General features: G+C 47.1%; 1 protein-coding gene across 1 annotated transcript in view; it reads left to right on the plus strand.

Annotated features, from left to right (window-relative positions):
• TSNARE1 (t-SNARE domain containing 1) overlaps nucleotides 1–25,963 on the plus strand; it is a gene marked incomplete at its 5' end in the record, with an annotated part of 667,552 nt that overhangs the window by 176,413 nt on the left and 465,176 nt on the right. The window contains one exon of the mRNA XM_059723464.1: nucleotides 11,055–11,132. Coding sequence (XP_059579447.1) covers nucleotides 11,055–11,132 — 78 coding nt within the window. The remainder of the gene's footprint in view (nucleotides 1–11,054; nucleotides 11,133–25,963) is intronic.

The following is a 25,963-nucleotide window of genomic DNA, read 5'->3' on the forward strand; positions in this document are numbered from 1 at the left end:
TGATCACCTCTTGGAGAAACTGGCCAATTGTCACCTTGGGTCCTCCACGATCCACTGGCTGGAAAACTGGCTCCGGGGTCGGACCCAGAGTGTAGTAATTGATGGAAGTCACTCATCGTGGTGTCCTGTGACCAGTGGGGTCCCCCAAGGGCTCTGTCCTTGGACCCATACTGTTCAACATCTTCATTAATGATGTGGACACTGGAGTCAGGAGCGGACTGGCCAAATTCACCGATGACACCAAACTTTGGGGCAAAGCATCCACACCAGAAGACAGGCGGGCGATCCAGGCTGACCTGGACAGGCTCAGCAAGTGGGCGGACGAGAATCTGATGGTGTTCAACGCCGATAAATGCAAGGTTCTCCACCTTGGGAAGAAAAACCCGCAGCATCCTTATAGGCTCGGCAGTGCTATTTTGGCTAGCACTATGCAAGAAAGAGACTTGGGGGTCATCATTGACCACAAGATGAACATGAGCCTGCAGTGCGATGCTGCAGCTAGTAAAGCGACCAAAACGCTGGCTTGCATCCATAGATGCTTCTCAAGCAAATCCTGGGACGTCATTCTCCCCCTGTACTCGGCCTTAGTGAGGCCGCAGCTGGAGTACTGCGTCCAGTTTTGGGCTCCACAATTCAAAAAGGATGTGGAGAAGCTTGAGAGAGTCCAGAGAAGAGCCACGTGCATGATCAGAGGTCAGGGAAGCAGACCCTACGACGACAGGCTGAGAGCCCTGGGGCTCTTTAGCCTGGAAAAGCGCAGGCTCAGGGGTGATCTGATGGCCACCTACAAGTTTATCAGGGGTGACCAGCGGTATCTGGGGGAACGTTTGTTCACCAGAGCGCCCCAAGGGATGACAACTAAGTCGAACGGTCATAAACTACTACAAGACCGTTTCAGGCTGGACATAAGGAAGAATTTCTTTACTGTCCGAGCCCCCAAGGTCTGGAACAGCCTGCCACCGGAGGTGGTTCAAGCGCCTTCATTGAACACCTTCAAGATGAAACTGGATGCTTATCTTGCTGGGATCCTATGACCCCAGCTGACTTCCTGCTTTTTGGGCGGGGGGCTGGACTCGATGATCTTCCAAGGTCCCTTCCAGCCCTAATGCCTATGAAATCTATGAAATCCTTTGAAATGGCTGCGTATTCGAACTACTTGCTCATAACCATGAGGAGCGCATGGACTGCTGGTCCTTCTGAATTTCTATTGTAGTTTCCTTCTTGAATACTGTTAGAGGGCTATGAGGACGGTGTCCCTAAAATGCAAACACGTGTATCCGTATTAGTGTGGACTATATAGATGCACCAAAATATTACCTGATTTACTAAAAGCCATAGCCAGTGTCACTGGCAGACCTGGGAATTGGGCCTGGTTGCCTTCATTGTGAGCTTTCTCCTTCAGGCATCTGCCCAAGATGACGTTCTGATAATATATTACTTTTCCCCTAGCATTATCATAGAAAATGAGGGTTGGAAGGGACCTCAGGGGGTCACATCTAGTCCAACCCCCTGCTCAAAGCAGGACCAGCCCCAACTCCATCATCCCAGCAAAGGCTTTGTCTACCTGGGTCTTCAGAAACCACCAAGGATGGACATGCCACAAGCTCTCTGGTTAACCTGTTCCAGTGCTTTACTACTTCCTCATGAGAGGTTTTCCTAAAATTCAAGCTCAGCTTCCCTTGCTGCAGCTTGAGCCCATTGCTCCTTGTCCTGCCATCTGCCCCCACTGAGACCAGCCCAGCTCCATCCTCTTTGCAGCCCCCCTCCTTTGCAGGGAGGTGAAGGCTGCTATTCAATCCTCCTCGGTCTTCTCTTCTGCAGACTAAATCAACCCAGTTCCCTCAGCTTCTTCTCACAAGTCATGTGCCCCAGCCCCTGAACCATTTTCATTGCCCTTCACTGGACCCTCTCCAATTTGTTCACATCCTTTCTGTAGTTGGCGCCCAAAACTGGACACCAGATGTGGCCTCCCCAGTGCTGAATAGAGGGGCAGAATCACTGCCCTTGATCTGCTGGCAACGCTCCTGCCGATGCAGCCCAGGATGCCGGTAGCCTTGGCACAAGGGCACACTGCTGGCTTCTGTACAGCTTCTTGTCCCCTGTCCCCCCAGGTCCTTTTCTGCAGAGCTGCTGCCCAGCCTGTCTCCCCCAGCCTGCCTCGGTGCATGGGGCTGCTCCCTCTTAAGTGCAGGACTTTGCTCTGTCCTTGTGGGATTCCTTTTGGTCCAATCCTCCAAATTGCCCAGGGCTCTCTGAATCCTAGCTCTATCCTCCTGCATATCTCCAAGTCCCCCCAGCTTGGAGTCATCTGCAAGCTTGCACTGCATCCCATCTTCCAGCTCGTAGATGAAGACATTGAACAAAACCAGCCCCAGGACCGACCTCTGGCACACTCCTCTTGATACTGGCTGCCAAGTAGACATCGAGCTGTTGATTATTACCCGCTGAGCCCGATGATCCAGTCTGTTTTGTGTCCACCGTACAGTCCATTCATCCAGCCCATACTTCCATAGCTTGCTTGTGAGGATGCTGTGGGAGACTGTATCAAAAGCCTTGCTAAAATTAACTGTGCACCTTTGAAATGTAAAGGGTGAGCTGTAGACTTGGGAAGATTATACCAAGATGCGCGTGCACGTAGCATGGATTGCTGCATTCTACTTCAGCATCAGCTTATTAGCACATATGCTAAAGGAGGAAACAAAAGGGATTAAAAACAAGTTAATTAAAAATAATGCAAAGCGGGTCTGATTGAATCTTGATTACAATATGAAAAGATATTTATATGAATGTCTCTCTATATTTATAAGCTGGTTTTAGTTGGTATGCAGAATTGTGCTCCTAATGCTAAGATGTTTTGAGTTGTCTACATGCTCTGAATTTCAGGAGAGGTTGTTGTGCTGGGGGAAGGGAGGACTCTGAACATGGAGATGCATCGGGCTGTGCAACGTCTCCCTAAGCAACTGCAAGAAACTTTTCGCTCTCGAGATGTTCCCGGTTCACTAGTGTTCTTGCCATTAAGCGTTGTTTCATCTTGCCCAGGAATAGGTGGCCAGTTAAATCTGACCATCTCTAATCCAGGCGAGCCATTTTCACAGGAAATCGGTGGCCTCCTGGATTCTCACACAGTCATGCACGTGTTTCTCCATCCTTGGTATGCGAAGCATCACAGGTCAAATGTGCAGGCCAGATTATCTCAGCCAAGATGCCCCTCTCCCCGTTGGGTCTGCTGATTTGGGTCCTATCACATTGGACCTGTGTGTTTTGATGCTTCTCGTTCCCGAGGGGGCTCAGACACATTTCCTGGGCACAAGCCCTCTGTCTCCTACACCTTCATGGGACCCACCTTTGAGGCCCTCTGTGCTAGACTCTGTTGCAGCAGAAATCCCTCTTCTGCCCGAGCCTTTTTTTTTAATTTGAGCCCTTCTCATCTTCAGAGGCGAGCACAAAACAGCTGCTTTCCTGGCTTTGCTGCTGGCAGGTTTCCCTCTCTCTAAGCCCTCCCCTCTTCTTTCTGCCCATGGGGGTCTGCCCATGAGACGCCCTCCTTAGCGTGCCCATTAGTCATCCAGAACCGACTCCTTAAGGTTAATGGCTTCTTTTGTCTGGAAGATGATGCACAACAAACAGGGGAGGTGGTGCATGTCGGGGAACATGCCAGCCCATGGTTGACTCAGTACACACCGAGGCACGTGCAGATAATGAAGTAAAATTCAGAGGTTTCTCCATAAGCAGATTCCCCCAGTTATCTCCTAGGCATTTAAGCTCTTCGTCTTCTGTAATAGCTTGCTGCCTTAGAAGGAAGGCTACAAGGGGAGAAAAAACCCCTTATGCACCAGCTGCATTTTGCTAATTAAATCGGCATGCTCCTTTTTTTTTCTTCCTTTATTTGTATTGTAGCAATGATTAGGATGCCCTGTCGTGGATTGAAGCCCAGTGGTGCTATGCGCTGTGCACATATATGCGGTATTTTTTGCCCCAGAGAGCTTGCCATCACAGAGATTAGAAAGAAGAGTGCAGTGTAAGGGGAGTCTGATTCTGGTTTACTGATTGTTTTAGTCCCCCCCTTGGGATTTATCCATTTTAGTAAAGTTTTATCTCCTCTGCTTGCCCATCTGCAGTACTTTAGAGCAGTAAACTGCATGGATTAGATGAGATTACCGTACCTTGCTAACTGTTTAGGTCTCCCTTCTTCGCAACCATATCTGAACACATTCATATAGAGTCTGCATTGATTGATGGTCTCATGGTGCATTCTGGCTTCTTCCTTGCCTCTCGATAGACCGTCATTCCTTGGTCCATTCCTCTCTCCTTATTCTTCCTATCACTCGTCTACTAGTTTTCTTTTTCATTTTCTTCTCTAGCTATGTTGTCTTCTTCACTGTGGCCAATCTCCATCCAGGTTTTCATTTTTGATTTCATTGGTATAGACAGAATAAAGAAACAAGTCATTTTGATCTGAAGATGTTAAACTTTTTTTTTTCCTTTTGTTTTTTTTTTTTTTAATTAGATTTAGGAGACCTGCCCCCAATCTCTCTGTCTCATGAGTGTGTCCCTAAATGAGGCGAGCTCCATAGTTTGAATGCAGCATAGCTGTCTTTGCAGAACAGGGTCTTCACGTCAAAGTTTTTCTCCTAAAGAGCTAAACCTTGCAGGTGCTTTTTTCTGCTTTACTGGCATCATCGGATGCTTGCACGGATTCACTTTCATCCAGCGTCCTCTGGAGATGTGCTAATAGCATGCAGACAGTGCTGAAAAGGGTGCATTAACACGATGCCTGGCATTTAACCATGCAAGTATAGGCATGCCTCTGCACCTTCCTCCCCACTTCTAACATACACGTTTCCAAATGTATATCTGCCTCTGCCCCATGCAATATAGGGGAAGCAGCAGTTTTCTAACTCGCAGGGTTGTGTGTAGGATGCGTGCATCACAGGTTGCGAGGCACTCAAATACTACCGTACAAAGCCCCTCAAACAAAGATTTAAAGCAGGGCTCTTGCTTTCTTTTTTCCGTTTACTGCAGCAACTGTAATTATTGGTCTTCTTTTCTCTAACCTTCTAGGTATTTTAGAGTTGCTACAAAATTGAGTTCAGGAAGGCAATTGAGTACACCTGGCTGCAGAAAAGCCATTAGCAACTGCAAATTAGTGTGAAATAATTAATAGGCAGGGATGATTAACACTGGGTACGCAGGCGATTTTCATTAGGCTCAGGCATAAGGAAACTCCTGTTGATACCTGTGCTACTTTTTGTTGTCTTGACCTGCACCCCAACCCCTTTTGATGTTAATTATATACAGATCAGTTGAGACAAGGCCCTATAAGCTTGCCTAGGCTCCAGAATTGACTTGTATTCAGAGATTTCCACTTGCTAAGACATCCCGATTTCTGTTTTCACTGCAGCAGTCAATACCAGTTGGAGCTAATGACTGATTTATTCAAGCACCTGTCAGCCCAATGTGCATCAGAGGCTGTACAGACGCACATCACTTCTCCCGCTGCTGAAGTGTTTTTGGTTGAAGCAGAGCAGGCATTGGCAGGTGGGAGGATGAACATTAGGAAGTCCCGGTGCCTGTTTTGACCTCTGACACCGACTCCAGCAGTCAGCCTGCATCTCGTTGTCCCCGTCTTTAAGATGATCACAGCGCAGCCCTTGCCTAGGTGCAAAGATAATTAGTGGCAAGAGTTTGCATTGAATCCTTAGTTGTATAGTATCCTGCTGGTTCAGTATATACCTGTGCCTACAAAGTGCTATGCAAGTACTCGGTGTGTGTTTTCGCTCTAGATGCATTTAAACGCTTTTGCTTTCTTTCTGAACTTACACGTGGCACATCTTCCAGTCTCGATTGCATTTAAACGCAAGTTGCCGCACTGTTAGAAGGAGGGAAATGCCAGCGCCAGGACGGTGTGGTGCATTGGCAGTGAACTGGCACTCCTGATATGACCACAAACTTCAATATCGTCCATGTTGCAGGGGTATAAGAGGAGATGACCGCTGCACCTGTCTTTGACTGCAGGAAGTCGCTGTCCTTCTCCTTCTCTTCCCACTCTCTCTTCTCTTTTTAGATCACGAGCTCGCTGCGGCAGAGACCGTGCCTCATTGTAGAGTTGCTAGCACTGCAGGTAACTGATCTCAGATGGGTCCTGTAGGCACTAATGTAATATTAAAATACAATAAAATAAAATCAAATAAAATGACCCACTGTGTGTGATGCGATAGATCAGAAAAACCCAATACTCGCATTCCCCCGTGCAGCAGAGTGACCGATTAGGGGTCCAGGGCTGCGCAGACCACGGCTTCAATTGAGGATTCATCTCGCGTGTCCTCAAAAGTGCATTATAAATGCTCTTTGCTCACGCAGACCGGGGAGTGGAGTGCCGACACTTCTGGTTCAGGCACATTGATGCGATTGCTTGTGCCGTTTTGTAGGCAAACAACCAGAGGCTTGTTTGAGAACTGAGAAACAAACATCCCTAAAGTCACTGCTGCTGCTTTAGAAATTTGAGAAAAATAAATCACTGTTTTCCAAAGGCGAGAAGCGAGGATCGGTGGCAAAGGAAGCTGTGTTTCCTTGCTACCTTTTAAGGATATGCAACACACAAGTGAATGGAAAAGAAGGGAAGGGGGGGGAAAGCAGCAGCAGCCATTGGCGTGTTCTTGGCAGTGCCCCATTAAGGAAATGGAGGAGAATTGATTTGCACATGTGCTTCTGCAACACTTCCACTGAAAACTCCCCGCCGGTGCCGGGGTCTGCCGTAATTAAAATGCACCTTTCCTCACTTGTGACCCTGCACTCCATCAGCAGCGGGGCATGCAAACTATTTCCTGCCTATTGGCAGCCCCAGCTTTTATCAGGGAGGGTCGTAATATTTTAACACTACGTTTTATGAAGTCTCAGGCTTTCAATTTTTTATTAGGCCACAGCTGTCTCTCGTGCTCTCCACCCCTTGGTCCCCCATCTTTTTACGGTCTCAGTAAGTATCTTCACTTGGCCACGTGCAGGCGTTCCTTTTAACAGTGCATCGCTCCGCTTTTCTCGCTGCTGCAGCCTCTGAAATAGTTACCGGCCAAAACCGTTGCTTCTCTGCCGGTGCGAACTCTCAACGGCAGCAGTGGCTTTAGAGCCAAATGAACATCCTCCAAAAAAATAAGCAGTAAAAAAAAAAAAAAAAATCAAAGCCATTTTGCTGCAGGGGGGTAATGAAAGCCCTTGACAGGTGTCCCAAATGCTGTGTTAGCATCTTAACAACTCGGGCTATCTTGCCGGGCTTCCTCAGCTTGCAGCTTTGAGAACGTTGCACTGAGTGATCACGTGAAGCCATGCCTGGTTGCTTCCTACCTGTGGCCGTACGTGATCTCCAGGGTTTGGGGCATTTATTATTCACTTATCAACTTTTGTTCCTCGTGTCAGAAGGTCCACAATACTCTCCTCTTGCTTTCCAGGTTATTGGATGTCTAAATAGGTCAGTGTGTAGATGCTGCTGGTTGACTTTTGTCCAGTGGAGTTGGTCCCTTGACACAGATGTCCTTGCCCATGTTATTTGGAGATTTAATAGACTATTAAATACGTGTCACTGGAAAACAAAACCAAACCAAAAAACTTTACAGGTGAGGGTTGGTCTGGAGTCGCGTCTAGTTGGTTTTGGCTGCATCTCGGCTCATGTTGGCCCCGGTTTAGAAAGATGTTAAAACAGGAGCACTTGAATAGTCCTACCTAGGACCTTCCTAAACAGGGACCTCCATTGCAAGGCCACCCAGGCAGCAAAGAGCTCCAAGTGTGATCCTGTTCCACCGAACATCCGCCCCTGGTTATTTGTGGCTGGATCTTTCTCTACGTGACCAAAACTTGTGGGAAGAAAGTTGAAGAAAGCAGGCCAAGTCTTGAGTTTGGTCAGAGGCTCGCTGGAGTTCTTACGTGGTCAGTCGAAGGCTTTACACCCAGTTAAAAATGGGGTGAAGCCGAGAAACCACAGGGAAGTTTTCCTAATAGCGAGATCCATTTGGCAGAAGGATAATCTCCGGAGGGAAGCAGCAGAGAACATCTATTGATTAGCACATTTGAACTGTAAAGGGCTTGAGAACGTGCTCTGGGGACCATACCGTGTTGACTGGGCATTAAGGACTCGTTTCTATAATAGATTTTCTTTTCCCTTTCGTGCATCGGTGACTCGTAACTCTTCAGTCTGCAATTTAGGGGTGTGGCACATCATGGCTTATGGAAATCTGATTTAAAAAGAGGAATTATTTGCAGCCACAATATAAATGAAGGTTTCTATTAACATCTCTCACATACTTTCTCTTACTTTATCACAGGCAGGCTTTTCCCCTTCTCCTTTTTCCTGTAGTGTGCGCCTCAGGCAAGGTCAAAAGCACTGTGGTTGTACAAAATCCTTAAGACATGGGGAAAAAAATAGGAAAATGCCACTTCTTAGAGTCACAAATTGCTGCCAGGGGGCAAGGGAAGAGTAAAGAGCGGTAGGTCCAGGACAGCCTTGCCTGGAAGCTGTAGCCGCGTCTCCAGATAGATAGCTGTTTAAATGTCCCAGTGACGATTTGACTTCTCCGCAATAGCTTAATTATCACCGAACCCTTGAACTGAGGATGCAACCCCCACTTGAAGTATGACTTAAATAAAGCATCATTTTCCTACAGCAGGTCTTGAGCATGTCAGGTCACATTTATTTCCTTCCTCTCCTTTCCTTGTACAGAGGCAGGTTATCAGCAGGCCTGCAATATTAACGATAGGAATTGAAAACCTCTGGCTTATGCAAAGGGGTCCCGCTTCCCCCAGTTTGGGCTGCTGGGGCCCATGAAGAGAAGGGCAAAAAGCAGACCCAGAAGCAAGGAAGACTGCATTGGGGAACAAAGGCATTTTTTAAGGCTTTTAGTTTTCTCCTTGCTTGTCGCATTTGGAGGCAGGGACCAGGACTTGGGGCTGAAAGGAAGAAAGAGAGTCCATTTGAGTGATGTGAGGCTGGAGAGCTGATTAGCAAAGGGCCAAATGCTTGTCTGGGGACTCCCAAAGCTTTCCTGAGGGCCCTGAAATGAGAGAATTGAGGTCCTTTTCACCCTTCTTCTGTATGTGAGAGAGCATGCATTCTTGCATCAAGAAACTACATACAGTCCTGCTCTGAAAAGTGACTTTCCAGGATGGTGCTGGGCCCATGTGCTCCCTCCCTGGGGGAAAAAAAAAAGAGGTATTTTTTGCTACCGCTGCAGACACTTCCCTGATCACGGTCGCGTGGGGTGCATGCTTTCTCTTGAGTGGTTGCTGGCCATGGAGATTGGGGAGGCTACCTTTGTGCCCTCACTGCAGAAAGGATTAGACAAATTGAAGGGAGTCCAATGGAGGGCAGTGGAAATGGTTGGGGGCTGGGGGACAGGACTGGTGAGGGGAGGCTGAGGGACCTGGGTTGATTTAGTCTGCAGAAGAGAAGACGGAGGGAGATTGAATAGCAGCCTTCACCTCCCTGCAGGGGGGCTGCAAAGAGGATGGAGCTGGGCTGTTCTCAGTGGGGGCAGATGGCAGGATAAGGAGCAATGGGCTCAAGCTGCAGCTAGGAAAGTTGAGGTTGGATATTAGGATAAACTTTCTCACTAGGAGGGTATTAAAAAACTGGAACAGGCTATCCAGAGAGGTTGTGGACTCTCCATCCTTGGAAGTTTTCAGGCCCCAGCTAGATAAAGCCTTGGCTGGGATGATGTAGTTGGGGCTGGTCCTGCTTGGAGCAGGGCGTTGGACTAGATGTGACCTCCTGAGCTCCCTTCAACCCTCATTTTCTGTGATTCTACTTTATGCTCTTGGTTGAGACCTGTGAATCTTTATGATCTCTATTGTCTTAGTTCAACCCATGTATGTCTCAAGCAACTTGCCCTGCAGTGCTGTGTCTGTGCTGTATAATGCCGTGATAACTTTGCCCACAATAGAAAAAAAAACTGTGATCCCAATGTGATATTTGAGGGCCTGAAAAGGAAATAGATTATTAAACCCAGTCATTCCTACAGGCAAAGCTTTATAGGACCGCGTTGCGTCTAGATACATACAGAAACAGTGTTTTCCCACCTGTGGGCCAGATGTGTGGGATCCTAGTCTCTGCCTTGTTCTAGCAGGGTGCAGAGCTCCATCCCCTGCACGTTTGCTTCCCGCGTGAAGTGTCAGGTGAAAAGGAGCCGACATGCATTAATTATGGGTTTCAAAGGAACGAGTATGAAGCCTTGCACGGGGGAGTTTCACTTTGCCGCCGCACAAGTTTGCAGGCACTCACTGATTCCTGTTTGGGCTGCTCTGTTCAGTGTTTTGCATACACTGCCTTTTTCCAAAGCTAAATTTTTGCATTTTGCAAAATGTGCATTTTTCAGAGGCAGCAGGTAGAACAGGGGAGCTGAGGGATGGGGATTACTGAGGTCTGATCCCTCCTGGGACTTTGATGCGCCCATGCCTCTGAGCAGCTCAGGTTACATTTTTGGGTGAAGTCCATGGGGATTGATCCGCCCATCACCCATGTTGCCTATCACCTGTTGCTGGATGAGCTAGCTCATGTTCATAACCTGCTTTGAACAGCGCTGGCCTGATTTTCAGCCTAACCTCAACCTAGTCTCTCCCTTTTAGTGGACCTGCGTGGCTGTGCTTTGTCTTGAATCAGATGGTAAATGGATCGAGGCGGTGGCTTTTGCAGAGCATCTAGTGCAGTGGGACCCTAATCCTGATGTCGCCTCCTGAGAGCAGCTGCAATGCAAGGACAGGGTGGCAGTCATCTGATTAGGCCTGCAATTATTCAAAGCTACATGGCAGGATTAGGGCCCCCTTCCTGGGCTGTGCTACATAATGGTTCCCAGTGTTTCACGTTCAACCTGCCAGCTTTCAGGAGCAGCTGTGCAGTTGGTGTGCGAGGGCTTGCGTGCGCCCAGGCAGCAAAAGGCAAAATAGAGAACAAAGCTCTGATAAATGTCTTTTCTGGTGCTATTCGTAGTCAGGGGCAGCTGGGAGAGTAGCCTGATGCTCAGAAAGGCCCGGCCATACTGTGCTCAATGTGTTTTCTTGTTCTCTCTTTGCAGCCACCCAGATTGATCCCAACGAACTGCAGGAATTGTTTCAGGAAACTTCAGCCAACGTCTTCCGAATTAACTCCAATGGTGCGTATAATGAAAGGCTTCCCAGTCGATTGTATGCCATCCCGCTGATGACTTGTATGCGTGTACGCAGTGTTCAGCGAGCCCTGTTGTCAGGGAGCAGATATTAATGCATTTTTACTGCCGTGCCTCACGAGCTCCAGCACACGTACAATGCACATTTCTTTATAAGATGTAAAAATATTCCACCATATGTTGCATTAAAAAGCACAGATCCATTCTGAACCTTGCTGAGACCACATCCTTTTCTATTTTTAATTGTGTCATCTGGTACACAATAAGGAATTAGGAGGCAGAAAGGTGGAACAAGCCAGACTAGTTCTCTGAAGTGTTGCAGTGCTGCAGAGTTCAGAGCCTGTCATATTAGCATGCAAAACAGATGCTGTTTCCTTTAAAAAAAAATAAAAAGATCATTCTCCTTTTTCATTCTTCCCCTTTGCAGCGTGTTGAATGGGGATGCCATTCCTGGTCATCCCCTATAAGCCTGTTTAGGAAACTGTTGATCCCACAGTGAAAGGGGCTGAGTGTCTCTTGAATGAGGCTCAGGATCCTCAGTGCTGGTTGAAGTCAGTGATGGATGAGATTTGTCACGGCACTAAGCTGTTGTAAGACAGCAATTGAGAAGAGGAACTTGTTTCTAATGGCTAGAGAGAGTGGAGAGTCGTGGGTTTCCCCCTCCCCACTCCCATCGGGGAATGATCGGTGATACCCAAGGACCTACATAGGGATGGAGTCCCGTTCCTCAGACAAGGACTAGACTTGAATCCTGGCTTTTTATTCCACACCTTATTTTCTCCCCACTTATATTCTCTGAGTCTTGAGGTCTGCAACTATATATAGGGTTGATCCAGCTAATGAATTAAACAAGCCCTTTGGTCATCAAAACCAGCGAGGTATTTAGTTTATGCCGATTGTGCAAGTTGCTTGTTGCTCATGGGCGTCTGGCAAAGTTGGTTAAGCAACTCTCAGAGTCACCAAGCTTGGGAGCCTCTGACATAGAGCAGAAGTGGAAAATGTTCAATGAGGCAGAGGCAAAACCATTCCCCAGTTGGGTGGCAATAGAAGGAGAAGATTTGCTCCTGACCTTTCCATGTAGGGGTGCATGGCTGAGATGCTTATGGGCAAGGCATGTATTCACCAGGTGCTGCAGTAGTGGAGACACCCCTGAGAGGCATTTCTAATATCACGACCCACTCATGAGCACGTTCACTGCTATCGGAGGGGCATCAAGCCACTTAGGGATGATGCTCGCATTAATCTCACTCAATAGCAGTGAGCCTGCGGTGGCATGACCTTCAGCTGTGACTCAGGACCACACACATGTGTGCTGTGCAGCATGTCCTGAAGTCTTTGAACTTGGGAGGAGCAGAGCCAGTCTGAGCGGTGGTGGGAGGCACGGTGGCCACCAGGTGCCCCAGGGCTGTTGTACTCAGACATGCCTGGTGGGGTGCCTGGCCCTGCTGCATCCCGGCATCCCCACTTGTCCTGACTCAGGAGGAGCCATTGCATCCTGGGAAGCTGGAGGACTTCAACTTGAGTGGACTAGCTGTGCAGAGTGGTCACGCCTTAATGAAACAGGAGCAAAATTAGGTGGATTGGAGATAATCCTGCCCTGGAGAAGTGTAACATAAGACGAATATCAAGTGCTTTGAACCACTTAAGGTGTTAACGTGCAGCCAGTCCAGGGGTTAAGAGCGTAAAATGACCGTGTAATGAGGCCCTAGGACATCTTTCTCAGATGGCGTGGGCTACATTCAGTTCCTGTGTAATTACGTGCAGCCTGTCTGAATCCCACTTGAACCTTCAATCTTTTTCTTCTGCTCCTTGTTTCCTCTCTTGTACTGCTCTGTAATGTCAGAGGTGTCCTCACTTGAGAGCGCTTGGAAGTGAGCAACAGTATTGCCCGCATTTAAAAAAGAAACTAGGCAGGGTTCAGAGATGAGCAACTAGAAGATGACCTGGCACCTCAGACAACATACTTTAAAGGGGAGGCATAGAAGATCTCCATTTGTTTCACTTTCTGGGACATTGAAGAGGACATAATCATGGTCTATAAGTACCGGTGTAGGGAGAAAAATATCTGCATAGCACAGGGCTCAGACTCACCTGCAGGAAGCTGCTCTCCACCATGCTGCTTGGCTGCCACATGTATGTGTGCACGCGCACGTGCATGTGGTGCCCCTTGCTTGTGATCGCCCTCCTCCTGCTCACCCTAGCCTCTAGCAGCCCCTTGCACCCCAGCCTCTATACCAGCCTGCAGGGGGAAACCCATGGCTTCCCATTTTTTTTTTTTTTTTTCTTTTCTCTTTTAAGGGAGAACATCCATGACTTAAAAGAAAAAAAAAAGAATCTGCATTTTTCTGCAACAAATAAAAAACCCAGATCCCTGGTGATCTGTACTGCATGCGGTGTTACACATGGGGTCCCCCAGGGAAGCATTAATACTTCCCTTTGTCTTCTGGAAATACCTCTCAATGCATTGCTGCAAAAGGCTAGTGGTAGATTTTTTTGGAATAAACTGGTAGCACTCAAGCTGTAATAGTTATAATACCTTGTAGGGTGTTTTATTTTTTTTTTATCCATCATCACAATGCGCAGGATTTTGAACCAATTACTCTTTACTGAGTAGCTTGTCAAAACGCAGATGTAGACAAAACTCGGAAACCCTGCACACATTTTCTTACCTCAATTTCCGCACCAATTTGTCGGCTGGAGTTCGAACCAGGACAGGCTGAGATTTGTCTGCAATCCATGACTTTTTCTCTGAATGAAGAAAGCCTTTGCAGCTCAGCTCACCGTCTCTGACCGTGGCTGATCTCACAGCTAAGCCAGACCTCCCACTTCCTACTTATCCCCTGCACTTCTTCACGGGAATTTCTCTTTTTCTTACCGTATGCGAATCACTTTTAAGCTCCCCTTCTGTCAGCTCTGTCCCTTTATCCTGTGTGAACACTGTATCTTCAGGCCCTTTCAGAAAGGTAAGGGAGCGCAGCATGTGCTTCCTCCATACCATTGGGGCAGGGGCATCATTAAGGTGAAGTGATCTAGCATCCCTGATCCCATGTTTGAGGCCTTCCCAGCACAGAGATATTCGTGCATTTTTGATGCAACGCTTTTGTGTCTCAGCAGACTTCACCGAATAACTGAACGACTTCTGCAGAGAGTTGTGGACTCTTACACAGCCAGATTGCCTCGAGTCACAGCTGCAACCAGGAGCAGCGATGCTGCCGCCCAGCCTCCTGCTCCTGCTGCCTCGGTGCTTACATCGGTGGGTCTCAGCCTTTTTGGACTTCGGGCACCCCTGAGAAAACGGCAGCTTGCGTTTTGACTCCAGAAAAATAATAGAGCAATTCTTCCATTGCAAAGACCTCAGGAAGAGGGCAGCAGGGCAGAGTGCTTTTAACACCGCGGATCCCTGCTGTAAATACCTGGGTTTATCTTGCAACTCATGTTTGCACACTTACCCGTGCTAACATTGAGTGGCGTCCTGCGGCATCCTTGAAAGGCTCTCAAGGCACCCCAGGGCGCCCTGGCACCCTGGTTGAGAATCACTGGTTGAGCTATTATACTGATATGTGTCTGATTTATAGGCAGCCTGAGAGTTAAATTTAGGTGGCTTTTGGCAACCATTTAAGCCCATCTGCCATTCTCTTCTCCCCTCTCACTTTGCCACTTTGAGAGCAGTTCTCTGTAGGGAGGAAGTTTTGCCTGATAGCTGCTGAGCCTGGGAGCGCTCTTAAGTTTTTAGAAGTTTTACCTTCTTTTTTTTATGGTCTGGCACTTAGCTGCCTTGCAGTAAATGCCTTATAAATAAATAAAATAAATAACACCAGTAAAAGGAATTGATTCGGTATATCATGTTGCCAGGGCTAATCGCTGGAGAATGGACTGGAGGGAGCAATCCTGGCCTGGCCAGATGGCAAACCTGATAGCTCTGTTAGTGCTCCTCCATCTCTGATTCTTCTTATTTGGTTAGTAATGACAGGTTGGTGCAGTGTGAGGTCCCATTACTTTGATCCTGGGGCCTGAGCAAGGAGTTTTCAGTGTCTCTCCAGCATTATAAATTCCCAGCTGCCAACATGGGGTAGCTCCGTTTTCCCAGTCCTCTTAAAGCTTGCAGTAGGATAGATGAAGACTCGGGACCAGGCTTTCAGCTTAGGTAAATCTGTGCAGTTCCTTGGAGTTGGTGGGACTCTGCTGATTTACACCTCGCTGGGGAGTCTGGCTCTCTGCAGCAGCGTGTTGCACGTGCTGATGCAAGGAAGGACTTTTGGGTCACTGAGCAGCAATCTTCTTGCAAGGAGGATGTGGGATGCCACCTTTAAAGTGGTGGCAATCTGTTAAGTGGCCATGATTGGCTCTGGTGCTGGGCTTGATGCGTTACTTGATATAGCAAACTGTTTTGCTCCAAAAGAGAGCTACAAGAGAATTTTTTTTGTTTCTTTTAAGCTTTTGGGGTCAGAAAATTTCAATTTGATAAAACAACTTCTTGTGGGGGGAATTTATTGGTTGTGTTAGTGATTTTGTACAGTGGTTTTTGAGAAGCAGAATAAAAGTTCAGGTCAAAGCAAGAAAGAGAAGATTAGTGTGGGTTCTGGGTTCAGATGCCGTGTCAATGCCATAAATAGCTGCTAGGCGGGTGTTATTCTGAGATGAACTTCTCAGTTTCATAGATTTCATAGGCATCAGGGCTGGAAGGGACCTCGGAAGATCATTGAGTCCAGCCCCCTGCCCCAGGGGCAGGAAGTCAGCTGGGGTCAAAGGATATTATCCCGGCACCCGTTCCTGCCCGGGGCGGGGGGTCAGACCCGATGGTCTGTTTCAGTCCTTTCTGACCCTAAGTCCTATAATACTATGATTTCTCCTGTCAAAAGTATTACACTTTGCATTAGATGGATAGATGGATGGATAGATAGATGGATGTAACCTGGATCTCCCAGGTACTAATGGAGTACCTTAAATAGATAACCTGGCTATGTGCTAAGAGATTGATTTGGGGGAGGGCGTGGAAGATGAGTATAAACATGAGGATATTGAAAGGCCTTGGGTTTATTTCAGTGCAAATTGGGATTTTTAATTTAAATCTTGAAACTTTAGTAAAACAGGGAAACCATTTCCTGCTGTTTCGCTGGAGGGTGACGCTGTCCAAGGTCTCTGCTGCTGTCACGCAGAGCTGATGGTCCATCTCATTCCTCCAGAGATCTCCCGACTTCAGCAGTACGGACCTGCTGGGAGAACGGGTCATCCCTTTGACTTGTTCTGGCTCTCTCAGCCTATGTTAGCAATCTGTCTTTGTGATGATGTAGCTGCCTTTCCTCTCCTTGAATTATATACATTACAGTAACACATTCTTGTAAACTGAGTACATGTGTAAAGACTCAGGCCACCTTGACTCATTCCATTCTTTGACGAGCTCATTATAACAAGTACTGCGCCTTTGCTGCTGCATTGGTTTCTTTTCTGAAGGTCTAATTGGCCTTGAAATATTTTTAGACGCTGTTGTGTTTCATTTTGGAAATGGACAATATATTGGTTGCACTTCAGCTTGATTTGTTAAAGTTGCGGACAAAAAAATAAATAAATAAAGAAATGGAGGAAATTATCCTACGTGAGAGACCTCTGGAAAGGTTAAACTCTGCGGATATTAATGAAGACCCTCTGTTTATTCTCATGACCATTTTGTGCCTCTCACGAAGAATAATTGTTCTCTCTACCGTGTAACTGCTTTGGTGGCTTTTATCGTGCTGCGTCTCCAAGTGCTTTTCAAAGCAATGAGTGCGAGGCTGGCAGAGCGATGGATGTGTGGGCAAAGGTGGCGACTGTACAGTGTCACGGAGAATATGGGAACCTGTTTTGCAGCGCGATGGAAGGGGGACACGGCCTTAATTTTGGCTGGGAGTCTAATGCAAGTAGGACTGCTCTGGGTTTTCTCTCGGGATTTTATACCCGCCTGGAGTACCGTGTTCAGTTTTGAGCTCTGCACTTTAAAAAGGATGTGGAAAAGGTAAGGTCCAAAGCCAGGGGACACAAATGATAAAGGGCTTGGAAAGCAGGACATACGATGAGAGGCTGAAGGAGCTAGGTGTGTTCAACTGGTGGAAAAGGTGCTGAAGAGGGGGGATGACAGCAGTCCTCAAATACTTGCAGGTCAGCCATACAGAGGAGGGAAAACATCTTTTTTTTTTCTTGCTGCACAGAATAGGAGATGGAGCAAAGGGTTGATGTTGCACCAAAATAAGTTTAGATTGGATATCAGGAAAAAAAGAAACACTTCTTCACTGTTAGAGCAGGGAGGCAGTTGAACAGACACCCAGGGAAGATGAGGACTCTCCGTCACCATATTTGGGGTCAGGAAGGACTTTTACCCCATGGTCAAATCGGTATGGGCTTTGGGAGGTTTTCCTTTCCTCTCTAGCAAGGGATGTATCCTTCTTCCTGGGGGGTCTCTTAAGGGTATATTAGCAACATTTTATAGAAGCAGGGCATTGGTTGCCTCTGCTTTACCTGTGGCTGGTTCGGATGTTATGTCATGTATTGCACCAGGGTTGACTGCTGGGTAGTTTTGCTAAAAAAGTTAGACAGCGGATTTGTGTGGGATGGTCTAGTTAGGGACGATCCTGCCCCAGGCAGCAGGTTGGACTCGATTACCTTTGGAAGTCCCTTCCGGCTTCTCTATGACTCTGTGTCTCTGGAAATGACCCGGGCGGTCACATACAGGTATGTTCACCCTGCCCGCTGGCCTGCTTTCCACTACATATCAACTGCACATGCATGCAGTAAAGTTTCTTAAGCCAGTGGTTCTCAACCTTTTTTGTGCCAGGACCCATTCGTAAACACCGATGGCCAGTCCTGACCCACTAAATAGTTTAAGTTGAAGGCACACACGTATTTTGACCCCAAAATACTTTTAACACCAATATCTACATGTGACCCTCCATTACTCCAAAGAGACATTCATTGTTGTGCAATTTGCACAATGCAAATTGCCAGTGCACCTTACTCCTGACTCGCAGCCCCCACCCCGGCACTGCCAGTGGCCCTCACTCCCAACCCACAGCCCCTTCACCAGCCTTGCTGGTGACACATGGTGCCCCCTGCCTCCAATTGCCCCAAGCAGCTCCTTGCAGGCTAGAAGGCTTCCAGCTTGCAAGGGAAAACCCATTTTTCTATGACTGTTTGCGACCCTTTCAATTATTCTTGCAACCCACTTTTGGGTCCAGACCTATGGGTTGAGAAACACTGGCTTAAGCAATTTTGGATCCCCAGTCTCTCTGTAATTGAAGAGTATAGGCTTCCACCTTCACTTAGGCTATTTGGAAAATACCTTCCCAGGATGCAGTGTAGCAAGGTGTGTCATGGGGGGGAGGGGGGTAAAGGTGTAGTATAACTGAGAGACAGTTAACTCATGCTCGCTAAAGACATCCCCAAAATGTGTGTGCATCAGTTATTAGAGCAGCTTTCTGTTACCTTGGAACTGGTGCTACTATGGATAACTCAGACTTCCCATTGCCCTGGGCAGTTTTGCAAGGCACTTTTGATGACATAGATGAAATTTGGGGCATTTCCAGGGATTGCAATACATGGGGATATATGGACTTTGATAACCGGAAGTATTTGCAGTATCTTTTAAGCCTGGAACTTTGTGGATTCAGAGCTTGGGAGACATGTTAGGAAGTACCTGCTGTCACGAGGAGATCGTTCCCCAAAATGAACCGAAGGCTGAGATCTGTAAACATGCGTCTTCTTATTTGATTATTGTGTTGGAATTTAATCATCTCCTGCCTTCTGTAGTTAAATTAAAAGGCTAAGCTGATGATTGGGATTTGAGAGGCAGAACAAGGGCCAAACAGGCTTTATTCCACTCTGGGGTCTTTCTAGAAAGAACATTAGAGTTTTTGTGGGAACTGCAAATAAAATCCCCCTCTCTTTTCATCTACAAGTATTGTCATCCATCCCAAAGCAGAACTGGTTGGTTCTGACTACAAAAAAAAAAAATGATGAAACTTTTTTTTTTTTTGGGGGTGAAAAAAACCTATGGAAGAATAATGTTTAGGGTGAAAAAAGGAAGAAAAAAAAAAGAAAAAAACCTTCCCCCAAATGCACACATCTGGAAGAGGAGTTTAGATGGCAAAATCAAGCTCTGAGATGAAAACTAAAAATATATGACTTGAAAGCTGCAGTGCAGTGCCTCAGATTGGTTTTAGTTCAGGAAGTTTGTTCACGTATTTTTGTGTCTGGACAGGGTTTGTGGTCAGACTGCATCTCTCCTCTTAGTGAAAATCTGGGGATTGATCATCGCGGGAGATGTAGAGTAGCTGAGAAACCCAACCCATGGAAATGAATAAGACACCTGAGCTACAATTCCTGCAAGGCACCGTTCAGAACAGCAGTTCTGAATCAGCCATGCTTTCCAGTAGGTGTGTACTGAAATTTTGGGGGCCAATACTGATAGCCAATATTTAAGGAGGCATATTAGCCAATACTGATCTGATTTCTGATACAGCTACCTCCAGCAGGTAAGTCCTGTGTGCTGAAATGGGAGGGAGGGGAAGAGGGATGGGGTGACAAATTAGTGCCATCCACAGTGAGGGAGGGGGTAGGTGCTGCCCAAGCTGGGTGGGGTGGGGGTGGATCTGGGGCTCATGGGGGAGGGAGGCAGCTCCTGTCACTGTTTGCACCTCGGGAGGGCATGGGGGGTGCATTCCCCCCAGATCTGCATGGGGCAGGACAGGTTGCAGCTGGGGCTGTGCAGGGCTCTTCTCAGCAGGGGCTGGGCTCGGAGCATGTGCCGGTGGTGCTGGGAGGATACTGCATCCATCCCAGATTTCGCTGCCACTCCATTCCCAGCACCACGGCTAACCGCCTGGTGCAGCCCCAGCTCTTCCCAGTGCATGGGTGGAAGTGGGGAGTTGAGTTGGGGCTGTGCCGCGTGGCTGGCAGCGGTGGCACTAGAAGCAAAGCGGTGGCAAAGTTTGGGGTGGATACAGCATCCTCCCAGTGCCATGAGCACCCGCTCCAATCCCAGCCCCCACTGACAAGAGCCCCACGCAGATGCGGGGGGCACCTCCCCCGGGCCCTCCCAGGATGCAAGCAGCGGCGGGAGCCGCCCTCCACCACAAGAGCTGCAGCTCCACCCCCCCAACACCACCACCAGAATGAACAAAGAAAACAGTTGTAGTCAGAAGCTCAATTTTGCCTCTCAGGCATTTTTGGTGGAAACCTCTCAACCAGTCTTGCCTCCAATACCTCACCTAGCTTTGCCATCCCATCGATTCATTCTAACAAGAACAATCCTTGCTACACATTTTATTGTCAAAAGACTTTGCAAAGACTAAGAAACAAATCGGGTATGCGAGGTAAAGATAACTCACTTTACAGACTTTGACAGGGATGGTTTAATAGTTTGCCCGCAGCTGTACATGGGGAGTCAGTGTCAGAGCTGTGATTAACATTTAGGCATAGGTGATTTGTAGGTGGGACACGGGCAGGGGGCACGTGCCCCCCCAACAGGGCCGTACTCTCCGCTGTCACCGCTGGTGGCTTCTGCAGGTGCTCACCAGCCCTGTCCCCACTGCCAATGCTGTCTTCTGCAGGTGCCTCCCCCCCTCACCCCATCCTGCCCCCCTGGCTCAGGAGGCACCAGTCGTCCATGCCTTTAGGATTTATTAGATTTCATTCCATGTCATTAATCTGTACTCTTTTACGAGTTTTTGTGGTTTATTGCCTTTTTCGTGAAAGATCCTTAGCAGCTTTACGTACTTGCTATATAAAAACAAAAATTAACCATTCTTAATTTAACAATAACATGGAAATATCAAGCATTTAAAGGTCAGGCCTTTAAAAGATGACCCTGTCTTCTACATTTAAGTGGTGCATGTGCTGGTATGTGTATATGCATGCATATACACACACGTATGTATGCAGTCATACTAATATATCTATATATCTATAGATATCTATAGATATATATATATTTCTATAGATATCTATAGATATATAGATATATATATATGAGAGAGAGAGATTGCTCTCTGTATATATATTAGTTATATATCTCTATATATTTATATAGATAGATATAGATAGATATCTATATATATATAGTGTGTGTGTGTGTATACACACAAGCAGGGCACTATTATAACTATACTAGCAAAGTCCCCATCAAGAATAACGGGCAGGCGGCAGGGACAGAGCGCAACCGCCCACTGCGCTGCGCTGCCGCTATTCCATGTCCGGCTTTGCACAACCCCCTTCCCTCCCCCCCCCTCCACCCCCCACCCCCTTCCCTCCCCCCCCTCCACCCCCCACCCCGCTTTGTGTCTGGCCCCATGTGCTCCCCCCGCACATGCCACGCCCACCCAGCCACGTACTACACACACACGCACCCAGCCATGTGCCACACACCACTCTCACACAGCCAGCCACCCAGCCACATGCCACAGCCACCCAGCCACACACCTCCCACCTACCCAGCCACCCCCGCCCCCCCAAGCATTATGGACAGACAGATGGGAGTGGTAAGGCTTTTATTATATTAGAATATAGTTATCGTTATATATATAAGCATAGTATAACAACTTTAAATAGCACGCACATTAAAGGCCAAATTATGTTGTTGATACACGGTTCTCATGGTTAACTTTTCAAAGTGCTGGATTGATTTTTCTTAAGTCATTGTGCAATGAGAAGGAAGCCAAGTTTCTAACTGCAACTATTCTAGTGGGAGCATGTGGGAAAAAAAAAAAAAGTGTTCCAGCTTTTTTTTTCTCCTTGCAGTTGCATAATTCAAAAGCACTTGAACTTCTTAGGCTCAAACTTTCTAAAATAATTGTTGGCAGTGTTGGTAAAAAGTACCATTTTATATGAGACAAAACATGGACAGGAATTTAGCTGAGGGAGTCCTAGGCAATTGCAATGAGAAGCCTACATTGGAACATAGAACTCACCCTTTAACTTTGATTAACGATAATTAGGAGAGCAAGTACTCTGGATCTTACCTCTCCAGCAAGGCCATAACTTCATCCAGACTTGTCTACTGGAGGTCTTGAAGAACCAGTGTACCTTCCTGTATGTTTAAGTGGTAGCACATAAGAATGGATAAGGAATAAGATGTGAGTGAGCCCCTCCTCCCTCACGTACACTGTTAAAACTATGCATTTTTATTATTGTTAGTCTTGCCCTGTTGAAGTCACTGCAGTTAGTTTTAAAAGGCATGATTGCTTACAACAGATTGGGGACCAAAACAACTGCTAATCCTGGGAGCAGAGCATGGAGCATACCTCCTCCTGCTCTCCACAGCTGGCTGCATGGGGGAGAACTGGACATGCATTCTTGCCCGTGGGGTTTTGTTGTCTGTTTGGCATTGTCTTCACTCGCCCTCACTATTACAGAGCTGAATCTGGAATGGATTAACAAGCTATTCCTATAGCTGGCGTCATGGTAGCATCCAGTTGTAAGTACAGAATCAGTGCGTGCTCTGCGCTGTACAAATATGACATGACGACAGCTGCACCCTAAATACCCTGCAGTCTAACTAAAGGTTTTAAAAAAGGACAGAGAGTTGCTGCTAGAAGTGCAGCAACTATTACAGTGCCAATCACTGTTGCATCTGAATGCTCCTGGTGTGTGACATGTGTATTAAGTCAGTGTAGCTTTAACCCTATAGGGAACATGGTTACAGTTATGCTGGTTTTGCTAAACTTTTCCAGGACCTTGGCCATGTAATAGTTACCTTGTAGCTATCATTTGATGCTGGATGTGTTAAGTCTGTCCAAGGAGTCCATACTGTTTATCACCAGGGATCAGGTTTTTTTTTCTGATTAAAAAAACCCAAAAGAAAAAACAATTTTCAGATATAAAAAATAACCCCAAATCCACATTTTTCTGTGATTAAAGTGAAATGTCACACAAACACACACACACACACGCGCGTGCATGCACACATACACACATATATATGTTTTTAAAAATCCCAATTTTTGGATATAACCCCCCCCCCCTTCCCCATCCACATTTCCCCATGATTCAAATGAAACACTATATATGGCATTCTTCTTCAACACCTTTCTTAAAACTCTCAATTGTCATGATGTCTACAAAGAACTTAAAAAAGGTCAGGGCATTGGTGGACACCACTGCTGCTCATACTGATAACCAGGGATCCTGTTTTTCTCTGATTTAAAAAAAAAAAAATCCCAATTTTTGGATATAAAAAATAACCCATATATGGTGTTTCATTTTAAACCTGGGAAAATGTGGATTGGGGGGGGGGGGGGTGTTATATCCAAAAATTAGGATTTTTTTTTTTTAAACGGAGAAAACCAGGATCCCTGGTTATCAGTGTGAGCAGTAGTGGTGTCACACCAGTGTCCTGACCTTTTTAAAGTTCTTTGTAGACATCATGACAATTGAAAGTTTTAAGAACGGTGTTGAAGAACATGGGATGGCCCTGTGCATCTCTTCAGGGAGTTATTTCCTTGTAAGAAGGACAGCACGGGAGTAAGGATGAAGGATTTTTTATTTTTTTTAAGTTAGCAAATAAGCGGTGCAGGATAACGCCTTCACCATCTTGGTAGCATACAAGGAAACAGAGGATAAGCTATGATGGGTGTGGGAAGCAAAGCCAAATTCACTGATGAGGCATGGAAGAAAGCTGACAGAGGGAAACAAAAGGCTGGGATATGTTGTCCAGGCACTGAGATAAGAAAATGATTGGTCATGTCAGCTGGATGCAAGCGGGGCCAAGATGCAAGGTATCTAAACCAGAAGAAGGATGTGTGTTCAGGCCTATTTGCTATAGGCACGGTGGGGTAGACCCACTAAGAAACGAGAAGCCTCTCTTAGTGGTTAGAGGGAGACCATTAACTGTATAATGATTGCTTTTTTGGGGGGTGTGGTGGACCAGTAGGGGTGCTCCCATGCAGAGCCACCCACCTCACTGTGCCCATCCACCTACCAAGCTCCTAGTGCCTCCCCTGGGCCGTCTCACATCTGGCCGACCCCCTTCCTGGAGCACACTCACAAGCCTAGAGTAACCGCTGCCACCACCCAGAAGTGTGGTCTGTATCCAGGCCCTGTGCCCCTTGCGGTACACAGGCCTGGTAGGTCTTGAGGGTGCTTGACCCACTGCGAGAACTTGGGGTGCTATCTTCAGCACAAAGATTAGCCTCCCTTAGTTGGCTGAGCATAGGGAGCTTAAAGGCATGCCCCAGTCCCTCACCCATCGAGTCCACCATGCTTGTTATAGTGGAGAGCTTTATTGGCTAAAGAGGATAGGCTTGAGGAAGGGTACAGGATAGAGACGTATGAAAGAATAACCCAAAGCAAACCATGTCAGCTTAGCAGCTGTTTGATTTGCTTCTACATTACAGTCAGCTATATAACTAGATAAGTTCCAAGTAGTTTCCTCACTTCAGCATCCTGAGAGAGAGAGGAAGAGAGCTGCAGATGTTCCAGTTGCTGTATGTAACTTAACATGGCTGTCGCCCACCTCCTGGGGAATCTCAGCTTTATATAGCCCTTTTGACATCGCCTTTGAGATCCAGTGAAGGCCAGGTGTTGTTTGATGCTGACCAACCAATTTAAAAAGCATCACTGTTCACCTAAGAGAGTGACGTGGGCTCAAGCCCCTGATTTGGGGGGAGAAAGTGGGGAGGTGGGGAGGGGAGGCATTCCAGCCCTGGGTCTGGTTTTAGTTTCACCCACCCGGTGCTCATCTGTCACACCGTGCATTTGTTGGGGTGGGTCAGCAAGGCCCGTGGGTAACTTGGGCGGAAGGAGCTGTACGTGTTGAGTACCAAGGGTTGTTACTCTCCCATTCCCAGTCTCCTCATCCAGGAGCACAACCATGCCCTGAGCTGGCAGTGGAGGGGAAACCTGTTCCTTTTCTAGGGTCTTGGGTTAAATCAGTGCACCAAATCCTGCAGTCTTGGTTTTCCTTCAGTTCTTCCTCAGACAGAACTCAGATCCCTGAGATTTTTGGCCAAATGATTTGTATGAAAAATGCATGAAGATACATGAAGATGACATGCATTCTTCAGTGCATTTGAAGACTGTACGGAGATGTTTGCAGCCTTCAGTTTGGAGCAGAGTGGAAGGGAGCAGGACTAGGTGAGAAGAAAGGAGTTTATGTCTACCATAATCTTAACCCCTCGTACCAGCAGTTTGCGCTTCCCTCTGAAGCATCAATGTTGGGTAACGTAGCGGAGGCTATGGAGGTAATTGCACTATACAGATCTGATCTGATCTGGCAGTTCCAAGGGAGCGGGCAGATGACAACTATCAAGGGAATGGGCTGATGACAATGAATGCATACAGTATAGCAGTAGGAAAAAAGACCGCTTGGGGTATAGAGATGGCCAGGTTGTCATCCATCGAGACCTGCAATGCAGCTATGGCACCCCTTCTGCAAGGGCCTGGGGCTGGCAGATGTTCAGGGTCTGTCAGGGACCTTAGCAGGCAGCCCAGCCTGGGATTATTGCCCAGGCAGTTACACCTCCCTTGGGTCTCTGGCTTAATCTGATAGCGCCAGAATTGTGACATTTACCTTTATATGTTTTTAATGATTTAAAAGAGTTTAAAAAAGTATGTATGTGGCAGCATGTAGAATCAGCAGGACTTTCAGCCCTGGCAGGATGTCTAGTGTTATAACGTAAAGTTAGTGCCCAGAATTCAAGGTGAAAAAGGCCATTGACGTGAGTGCCAGTGGTCTTGCAAGCCTGACATTCAGAGTAGATGCTTACCAATGGTGCCTGTTGCAAACATACTGGAGGTTGGGATAATTTGGTTCAGGGCCAGATATGCTAGCAGACCATGCTTATGGGTCCAGAGGG

This window comes from Alligator mississippiensis, chromosome 3 (genome assembly GCF_030867095.1).
Source record: "Alligator mississippiensis isolate rAllMis1 chromosome 3, rAllMis1, whole genome shotgun sequence".
In the NCBI taxonomy this organism is placed as follows: Eukaryota; Metazoa; Chordata; order Crocodylia; family Alligatoridae; genus Alligator; species Alligator mississippiensis.